The following is a 9,255-nucleotide window of genomic DNA, read 5'->3' as shown; positions in this document are numbered from 1 at the left end:
CGTTCGTTCGTTCGTTCGTCCGTCCCGTCCCCTCCCTCCTCCGTCGTCGTCCCCCCCCCCCCCCCCCCCACCCCACCTCGCCAAGGGAGATCGATGTTCTGCTTCTCCGATCCCGGCAGGGATCCTGCTGGTGGAGTTGGCATGGCCAAGGTAGCGCCGTTGCGGGCCCTCAGGAATGCTTGTGATACTGAAGCTCAGACGTGGGTTGGTCTTGGCAAAGGCGTCGGTTGCGACGTCGAGGCTGGGCGGGCTCAACGACCGAACTTGTCGTTCACGATTATTGTTTCCCATATGCGCCGGGATTTTCCCCTTTCGTGGCACGAGCTCGGCTCTTGTCAGGTGTCTGCCCGGCTGTTCTACTTTAACTCATCGTTTCGTCTCTTTTTTTTCTTTCTCTTCGGCCCATTCTTCTGGTCCCCGTCCTCCTCTCTCTGGTCCCTCCCAACTCTGGACTCTCTGGCTGTGCTAGTATCCGAATTACATACACCTTGATCTTCACTTCTCTGCATTACTGAGCTAGCCTCATTCCCACAATCCTCTCGTTAATATCTATAATCGCGTGGACCTGGTCGTCATCACCTCTTGTCTACTCTATCCCATAATCCGCCCCCTAGCCGCCTGTAATACGATACCAACTCCACGGAGCCAACCGCCTCACAGCAAATACACACCAAAAAGCCAAGATGATTTCCCAATCTTATCTCATCCGGCTCCTCGCCGTCACCGCCGTCGCCAACGCTCTGCCCCTGAACATCAACCTCGGTGCCTACTCGCCCGCGCTGGTGGTAGGTGATGGTGCCATCGAGTTCAAGGGAGGCCCGGGCGTCGAGAAGATCATGAACACCCTCCAGGGAGCCGGCGTTGCTGGCGCCGCCCGCGCCGCCGCTGCCGGCACCGGTGCCCCAGCCCGCGAGGTCGCCGCCGCCGCCGCAGCCCCCGCGCCCCAGGGCGCCGCTCAGGCCTCGGTATCTTCTGGCATCCTCAACGAGCAGGTATGACTCGTCGCATCCAACCTCACGAACAGCACTCCCGGGCACATACCCTCCTTGGCTCTGGGTAGCCCCCCGTCGGAATCCCGGCCCGCATGCTAACTAACACTCTCCTTTCAGGCTTCCCTCCCCATCCCCGGCAGCAGCAGAGAGCTCGGCCCGCGCGACGAGCCCGAAGCGGATGATGACGACGAGGAGGTCGAGGCCGAGGCCACTGTCGATGACGAGGAGGACGAGGCTGACGAGCAGACCGACGCCGCTCCCGCCAAGGTCCAGAAGAGGCAGGGCGGCGCCGGCTTCGACCGTGCCCTGACCTACGCCGAGGCGGCCCTAACCAAGGGCCCCAAGATCAACCTCGGCACACCCGCCTCGGGCGTCGGCATCATCGTCGACAACAACCCCACCGTCGCCGCCCGCCCGGGAACCGGCGCCGCGGAGCACTAAACGTTAGCCTCTTTTTCTTGCTCTCTGGTGCTATTTCTTTTGTAGTAATTTTGCCTGTACACGCAAACGCATGGTCTTAGACCGACCAACTTGGACCCCATCCCCGTCGTGCGTGGGCGAGTTCTGTTCTGCCTAGGCTACTCGGCTTTTCTGAAGGACCTGCATGCTGCCGTGCAGCCTTGGAGTTTATGTTGGGTGGGCAACAGGGATGATAGATACCAAATCGACTTGCCGATCAATTTTGGCCAAGGTGCGTGGCGCGTCGCCCGTTCGCTCCCCTACACCTCGCAAAAAAATGTCCTGAAATACTGGCTTTCCATTTAAACGGCATTCTAATTGGTTCAGAGGCTGTTTTTATGCATCCATGCCGGTCCCGCCATTATTCCCTACACCTGGCGAAATATGGTCCTGAAATCCTGGCTTTCCATTTCAACGGCATTCTGATTGGTTGAGAGGCTGTTGTCGTGCATCCATGGGGGGCTGAGTGATCAATCTACACCTCCCAAAAAAAGTCCTGAAATACTGGCCTTCCATCTAAACGGCATTCTGATTGGTTGAGAGGTTGTGTTTGTGATATCCTACACCTCGCAAAAAAATGTCCTAAAATACTGGCTTTCCATTTCAACGGCATTGTGATTGGTTGAGAGGCTGTTTTCGTGTATCCAGGCGGCAAACTACACCTCGCAAAAAAAGGTCCTGGAATACTGGCTTTCCATTTTAACGGCATTGTGATTGGCTAAAAGGCTTTGCATACCCTGCAATCCCCTACACCAGGTCCTAGAACATTAGCTTTCCCACAGAACTGTATCCTGATTGGTTAGGCGCAGCCAAAAGCGTACGCTTCAGCCTACGCCTTGCCCGCCGCGCGCTGGCCTTTCCTAGTCCCCCTGGCTCGCGCTGTGCCGCTGGTCTACCCATTCCTGCTAATCTCGCGGTCGCGATCGCCCTTCTTCACCAGACAGCCCATGCGGCCTCAGCGCCTCGGTGCTCATGTTTTGCGTATTACTCGCTTGGCGCGACGAGCGGTCCTGACCTGCGCCTCCGCCGCCGCGCCCGCTGGTCAGCATGGACAGGCTGATGGGGGTGGCAGACCACCCGGTGCCTGTGCGGCTCGACATGTGGGCCCGCGCCGCGGGGGGCCGGTCGGCGTTCCCGCCCATCCCCCCCGGCCGCCCATGCAGGAGGTGGGAAACGCTGCGGTACAGGGATAGGCAGGCGAAGCGCAGGCTGGGCAGGCACGCGCATACGGTCCCGACGGCGATCTCCAGCGAGGACCAGAGGAGGAGGTCCGCGTTGTTCCAGGTGACGTTGTCGTTTCTAGGGAACTTGCTGAGGAAGAGGGCGCTCAAGGCGGCGACGATGGTTGAGCTGGCCTTGTCAGCTTTGTCGTGGGGGAGCAAGGGACAGGGGTGCTCTTACCAGGCTCCAAAGGCGAACATGATAGTGAGGCCGGCTTTTCGCCAGATACCCATGTTGAGGCCCCAGACCTGAGATAGCGGTAGTGCAAGTATCCAAAGATCCAAAGAGATGTTTATGACCCCATTAGCCAAGATCGCCGGCCTGGGATCAATGTGACAGCTACCCTCTCCGTTGTGCTCATCGTCCCAGCCGTTCCATTGGAAACGAACAGGGGTGCATTGGACGGTGGCAATGACAAGAGAAGCCAGAGTGAAAACAAGGTTAAAGATCATGGTTTGTATGATCAGGGTTCGGAGCTGAACACGGAGGAAGGTTGGGAACGATCCCGGCGGGCAGAAGATACGGAGGAAGAAGAACAAGAACGAGGTTTTAAGGAAATAAACGTTCGGAATATAGAGCATCTCGAAGATATAGACCAGCTTCAGAAAGACGGTGATCTCATCATGGGTCAGTGCCCAGACGTCGACCGCCGTCAGGTTGCCCAGCCCGTCGACGCCGTAGATGTTAATGTACCAGAAGGCGATGGAGGAGCAGAGCGAGAGCAGTATGAGGAAGTCGTCCCAAGCCCACGTCTTGGGGAACCTGTTTTGCGCGAGGCGGGCGGCGACGACGGCGACGCACGCCACGAGCATGGCCCAGGTGTTGGCGTGGAACTCAGCCCTCTTGTCACGGGGAAGGATGCCGCAGGCTGTGTTGAACACCCTTTGCGTGTCTTTTGCGGGGAGACGGAGGGACCCTGTCAGCGATTCCGTCCGCGGCAGGTAAAAAGGGGCAGGAGAAAGCTATTACGAATCAGGTCCATGGGCTTGCGGGTGCTGGCGCAGCAGTCTCCGAACATCGTTGCGAGCGGGGCGTCGGTGCAGGCGCACGTATCGTTTGCCAGGGAGCATAGAGAGGCATCGACGGCCGGCAGGGCACAGAGCTGCTGTTAGTCCGCGAAAAAGAGTCATTGGTGTTTATGCCCCTGGTTTTCTCCGTGCCCGCCCTTTGGCCCGCCATGGTTCGAGGGAAAGCCAAAGAACATACCGCGCATATCGGGAGGAGCGGCAAGGCCTCCTCCACCGAGCCCTGCGCCGAGGCGCCCGGCGGCCATCCCCGGGTGGCCGTGACAAGAAGCAGGGCGGCGGGCCGGGCAGCGTGCATCCTTGTCGTGCCGGCTCCCGAGCACGCTGCGTTTCGTTGGCGACAACGGGATCCGCACATGGGGCGGGTTTCGCAGATATGTGGCCATCGAGAAGGCAGACGGGCGCAGTGGAAGATAAAGATGAAGTCGAAGGCCTCGGAAAAGCCTCTGCCCATGCCTCCAGCTGGTTTCCCTGACGCTATATCGCAAGGTTTGGGGGAGCGCTCTAGCCCCTCGCGTGGCTTGCCGATGGCGCGCCATCGCGAGCGCCCCCGCCATCACAAACGCCGAGATCGACCTCCCCTACTCCCGCCGAGGCAAAGCGAGGGCCGACTGACGGGCGGGCCTACCAGGAACAGCCGGATCCGCGTGAGAGGGCTAGAGAGCAAAAGGGACAGGCGCCACGCGCGGTCGGGCCTGGCGTGGCTGAACTACCGACCTTGTGATGGGCCAGCCGAGACTCACTATGGGAGCGCGACCCCGCGCCTGGGATCCCATCAGGATTGACTCCCCATGGGTCAGGACTGGGGGACGGGATGACACCATGTTAGTTCCGCGTGGAGATGCCGCCGATTGGCCGAGATAAAGAAGTAGATCGCCATGGCCCTGTGGCTACCTACCTAGGTATCTACTGTGCTTTGCTGTGTCCTCGCAACCCTCGCGCCAGCGCCTAGCTAGCAAAGATAGCTGAGGAGCATATTGCCGGCAGATAATGGCCTGTTGGTATTGCGGCGCGATCTTCTGCCGAGCAAGCTTGTCGAAGGACGAGCGTGCTTGATTGCTGTAAAGGAGCGAATGGTTCAACACCTTCCTGTCGCAGCTTTTGCCTCTGGAATTTCCTTTTTCCTGCGTGTCGTCCTTTCTTTTGCCGCGATGCCCGCCCGCCCTTCCTACTCCACGCTTCCCTAAAGAACCCACAACCCGAAGACGGCACCAAGCCAATACATACCCTAGCTGAAGGACATGTTTTTGTCAGACCCATGCCCATTTTGGTACGCCAATTGCCCGGTCATACCCCACATTTGCCCGCGCAGCACCTAGCCAATGACAAGGTCACCTTTGAGGAGCGTCAAGCTTTTTGGACTCACACAGACAGCGGTCCAGGTCTATCCATCGGGGTGGGCCGTGCACTCACGTGCCCTAGGCCCCACCTCATACACATAACATGTCCGCACGCGCTTACGTAAAGCGTTCCGGCCAATCAAACGGTCGTTTTGGGGGAAAGCCAATATTTCACAACCTTTTTTCGCCAGGTGTAGGAGCCATCCTTTTTGTAGCGCAAAAGCGCTACTGTCAGGAAAACGGGCGAAACCGCCCGGCAAAAAAGGAGGAAGGGGGCGCTGGCAGCCAGCCGGGCACGGACCTTCCCGGGGATATGCCGGCGAGCTACCAGTATCGCGGCCAAAGCATAATGGCGAAGCTAAAAAATAGGGTAAAGCTTAAATTGCACGAAAGCGCATAAAAAGCGAAAAATTTAAAAAACCAACCCCGCATGCCCAAAAGGGCACGAAAAAAAAAAGTTAAAAAAAAACAATTTTTGTTGGAAATAGCACTTTTGGTAAGAAATTTACGGAAGCTTAACAAAAAAAACACCGCATCCGGCCCGTAATTTGGTAATTACCCGCTTTTGCACCGATTAACCTTTAACAGTTACCTTTTCCACGCCTTTTCCATAAAAATGTTAAGGGTTAATCGGTGCAAAAGCGGGTAATTACTAAATTACGGGCTGGATGCGGTATTTTTTTTATTAAACCTCCATAAATTTTTTACTAAAAGTGTTATTTCCAACAAAAATTGTTCCTTTTTTAACCTTCCCTTTTTTTATGCCCTTTCGGGTACGCGGGGTTGGTTTTTTAAATTTTTTGCGCTCCATGCGCTTTCGTACAATTTAAATTTTATTTTATTTTTTAGCTTTGTTATTATGCTTTAGCCGCAATACCGGTAACTTGCCGGCACGTTACCGGGAAAATCCGTACTTAGCCAATTATATTAATGCTTTTTTTTCCTTTTTACCGGGCGGTTTTGCCCGTACATTTAACGCTTCCCGCTTTTTGCCGGGCGGTTTTGCCCGTGCTTTTAACATATTGCTTTTTTTCGATACGGTTTATTCCAAACCGCGTACGCCGTACGGGGGTGTTCCGTAAGTAACCGGTAATTAACGGTATCCCGTTAAACCGCTTTAATGCCCGGCAACGCTTGGGAAAACCGGTTGTAAAATTTTGTAACATTCGGAAAAACAAGTTCGTACCGGTATATAAAAGGCTTTTTTTTCCGTTTAAAATTGCAAACCTTTTTTCTTTCCTTTTTATGCATTTAATAACCATTTTAAAAATTTTAATAACCGTAACCGTAAATAATTAGTATTTAGCCGTTTTTTTTAAACTTTTAAATTTAACCGGTAATTGCAAATATTATTTAGCATAACCGCCGCGGTAAAAAAATTGGGTTCCCGTTGGGTGCTTGCTTTGGGTTTTTCGGTTTTAATTAGCCCGTTAGCCTTTTTTAACCCCCCGGTTACCCAGGCCCCGGTTTAACGCCTTTTTAATAACCCCCCGGTATTTTTTTTTAGCTATTATGGTTTAATTGGATTCGGATTTGTTAAAGCTTTTAATCCTTTAAATTTTTAACAATCGCTTTGCCGGTAACTTTTAAATGGGCTTTTTAAATGCCGCGGGTTTATCGGGCCTTTTTGCGTTTGCAACCTTTTAAAATTCCCGCAAGCGTTTTGCCGGTAACCCCCCGGCAGGCTTTAACCGCTGCGGCAAAAAAATTGCCGCTAAAAAAAGCGTAAAGCGCGTAACAAACGCCGCCGCAACGTTATTAAAGGTCGATCGGTGCAAAAGCGGGTGGTTACCAAGTTACGGGCCGAATACGGTATTTCTTTTGTTAAACCTCCGTAAATTTTTTACCAAAAGTGCTATTTTTAACAAAAATTGTTCCTTTTTTAACTTTCCCTTTTTTCGTGCTTTTTCGGGCACGCGGGGTTGGTTTTTTAAATTTTTCGCGTTTTATGCGCTTTCGTACAATTTAAGCTTTATTTTATTTTTTAACTTTGCTATTATGCTTTGGCCGCAATGCCGGCATTTTGCCGGTACGTTACCGGAAAAATTCGTGCCCGGCCAATTATGCTAATGCCTTTTTCCTTTTTTTACCGGGCGGTTTTGCCCGTGCATTTAACGCTTCCCGCTTTTTGCCGGGCGGTTTTGCCTGTACTTTTAACATATTGCCCTTTTTTAATACGGCTTGTTCCAAACCGCGTACGCCGCACGGGGGTATCCCGTAAGTAACCGGTAATTAACAATATCCCGCTAAACCGCGTTAATGCCCGGCAACGCTTAAAAAAACCGGTTATAAAGCTTTGCTTTACCCCGAAAAATGGGTTTGCACCGATATAAAAAGGCTTTTTTTCCCTTTTTGCGGTTGCGGGCCTTTCTTTTTTTCCTGCGCTTTTAATAATTATTCTAACAATTTTAACAATTGTAACCGTAAGTAATTAATATTTAACCGCTTTTTTTAAACATTTGGATTTAACCGGTAATTGCAAATGTTATTTTTCGTACTTAATTACGTAAAAAAAAGTAATATTCCTTTAAATATTTGCTTCGGGTTTTTCGGTTTAAACTAACCCGTTAACCCCCGTTAACTTTCCGGTTCCAACCAACCCGCTGGCCCTTTTTGGTTTTTCGGCCCTTTATGGCTAGCTTAACATTTCGGTTTGCCAAACCTTTTTTAACCTTTTGTTTTTTTATGCCCCGGTTTAATGCTTTGTTGGTAACCCCCCGGTATTTTTCCCGGCTATCGTAATGCCGTTGGATTCGGATTCGCTTAAATTTCCAATCCTTTAAATCCTTTACAATCGTTTTGCCGGTAACCTTTCGGTAAGCCTTTCGAATGCCGCGGGTTTATTAAACCCTTTTGCGCTTGCAATTTTTTAAGCTTTTTACAAGCGTATTGCCAATAACCCCCCGGCGGGTTTTAACCGCCGCGGCAAAAAAAACCGTTGCCAAAAAAAAGCGTAAAACGCGTAACGAGCGCCGCCGTAGCGCTTTTAACTTTTATAAACTTACTTTCGAAACGGATACCGCTTTTTTTTCGCTTTATATGGGTATTTGCAATGCGGTTCCGCCGCCGGAAATTATTAATGCTTAATAAAATAACAAATATAATTTTATTTGCTTGCTTTTTTTTAAAAATAATTATACGAAACGTACGGTATTTTATAGCCGTTATTTTGGTTGTTAAACATATTAAAATTATGCCGTTAACCCCCGTATACCGATATGCTTTAATAATATTACGGGGTTTTCCAAATGCATTTATTGCAAAAACGTAATTAGCAATAAAACTTGTATTAAATTTCCCAAATAATTTTGGAAAATGGCTTAAAACTTTAATAAAATTTTAAACGTTATTTACAAACGGTTTTTTAAAGCAATATTAAAGCTTTTTAAAAAGCTTATTAAAGCTTAATTTCGCGCCCGCAAAGCCATTTAAAAAGTTAAATCTTTTTATATTATATCGGCTAAGCAATTTGCGCGTTACAAACGTTAAACCGTTGTTTAAAAGCGCATCGAACGCAAAATTGCCCGCATTGCAATATTAAAAGTTATTTAAAAAATGTTCCAATATTTTTGCACCATTTTTTTTTAAACAAAAAAGCAAATTTAAGCTTTGGTTATTATTAAAAACCGTTTTAACAAAATAAAAGCGTTTTTTAAGCATTTCGAAAAAGGTATGGTTGCTTTTTTTGGTAATATTGCCGTTAGCTTTGCTATAATTGCGGCGCATTTAAATACCCAAATTTACAACCGCGCGGTTTCCCGTAAGGGTGCGGCGTTTGTATCGGCGCCGGAAAGTGCCGCTTTCGGCGTTAACAATTTTAGCAGCAATAACTTTAGCGCCGGCAAAAAAAACGTAATTTCCGGAAATTTTGGTTCCTTTAAATACGGCATTTAATCGATTTTCCTTACATATTTTCCTAATTAATTATTGGTATTCCCTTTTAAAAAGTGGTTAATTTTAAATTTTTTCGTTTAATTTGTTACAATTAAAATTAACAATTTCCTTTCGTTATATTGCTTTTGCAACATTGCAAAATCCCGGTATCCATATTTACCAATTAAGCTTTAATGCCCCAATAAATAATTTTAAAATGCTTTTTTTTCGGCCCCTTTAATGGGTTTAAATACCGCTAATATGCATTTGCCGCTATCCGAACGCTTAAGCCCGTTCGCCATACCATCCAAAGGTTTTTTACTTTTTTCCGGGCAAGCAATAATA

At 49.7% G+C, this 9,255-nt stretch overlaps 2 protein-coding genes across 2 annotated transcripts; one reads left to right on the top strand and one right to left on the bottom strand.

Annotated features, from left to right (window-relative positions):
- Positions 1 to 683: 683 nt before the first annotated feature.
- GGTG_02040 (hypothetical protein) lies at positions 684 to 1,433 on the top strand (the record flags this gene model as incomplete). Its single annotated transcript, XM_009219811.1, has 2 exons — positions 684 to 992; positions 1,110 to 1,433. The coding sequence occupies 2 exons, from the start codon at positions 684 to 686 to the stop codon at positions 1,431 to 1,433; spliced, it is 633 nt and encodes a 210-aa protein (XP_009218075.1).
- A 497-nt stretch (positions 1,434 to 1,930) lies between these two features.
- On the bottom strand, positions 1,931 to 4,918 carry GGTG_02039 (hypothetical protein). Its single transcript, XM_009219810.1, has 4 exons — positions 4,596 to 4,918; positions 3,642 to 4,499; positions 2,853 to 3,564; positions 1,931 to 2,801 (listed from the first exon to the last, which is right to left on the bottom strand). Exons 2-4 carry the CDS (start codon positions 3,688 to 3,690, stop codon positions 2,357 to 2,359), a joined length of 1,206 nt encoding a protein of 401 aa, XP_009218074.1. The 5' UTR covers positions 3,691 to 4,499; positions 4,596 to 4,918; the 3' UTR covers positions 1,931 to 2,356.
- Positions 4,919 to 9,255: the final 4,337 nt, after the last annotated feature.

This window comes from Gaeumannomyces tritici (assembly GCF_000145635.1).
Source record: "Gaeumannomyces tritici R3-111a-1 unplaced genomic scaffold supercont2.1, whole genome shotgun sequence".
NCBI classification, from domain to species: domain Eukaryota; kingdom Fungi; phylum Ascomycota; class Sordariomycetes; order Magnaporthales; family Magnaporthaceae; genus Gaeumannomyces; species Gaeumannomyces tritici.
The sequence above is the reverse complement of the archived record's forward strand: the minus strand, read 5'-3'. Positions and strand labels throughout refer to the sequence as shown.

Excerpts from the sequence above, each read along its gene's own strand:
- GGTG_02039 (XM_009219810.1), bottom strand. The coding sequence starts at position 3,690 with ATGTTCGGAGACTGCTGCGCCAGCACCCGCAAGCCCATGGACCTGATT. Across the intron at positions 3,565-3,641 it reads CAAGCCCATGGACCTGATTC|ACACGCAAAGGGTGTTCAAC; the intron begins GTAATAGCTTTC and ends TCCCCGCAAAAG. Across the intron at positions 2,802-2,852 it reads ATGTTCGCCTTTGGAGCCTG|CTCAACCATCGTCGCCGCCT; the intron begins GTAAGAGCACCC and ends TGACAAGGCCAG.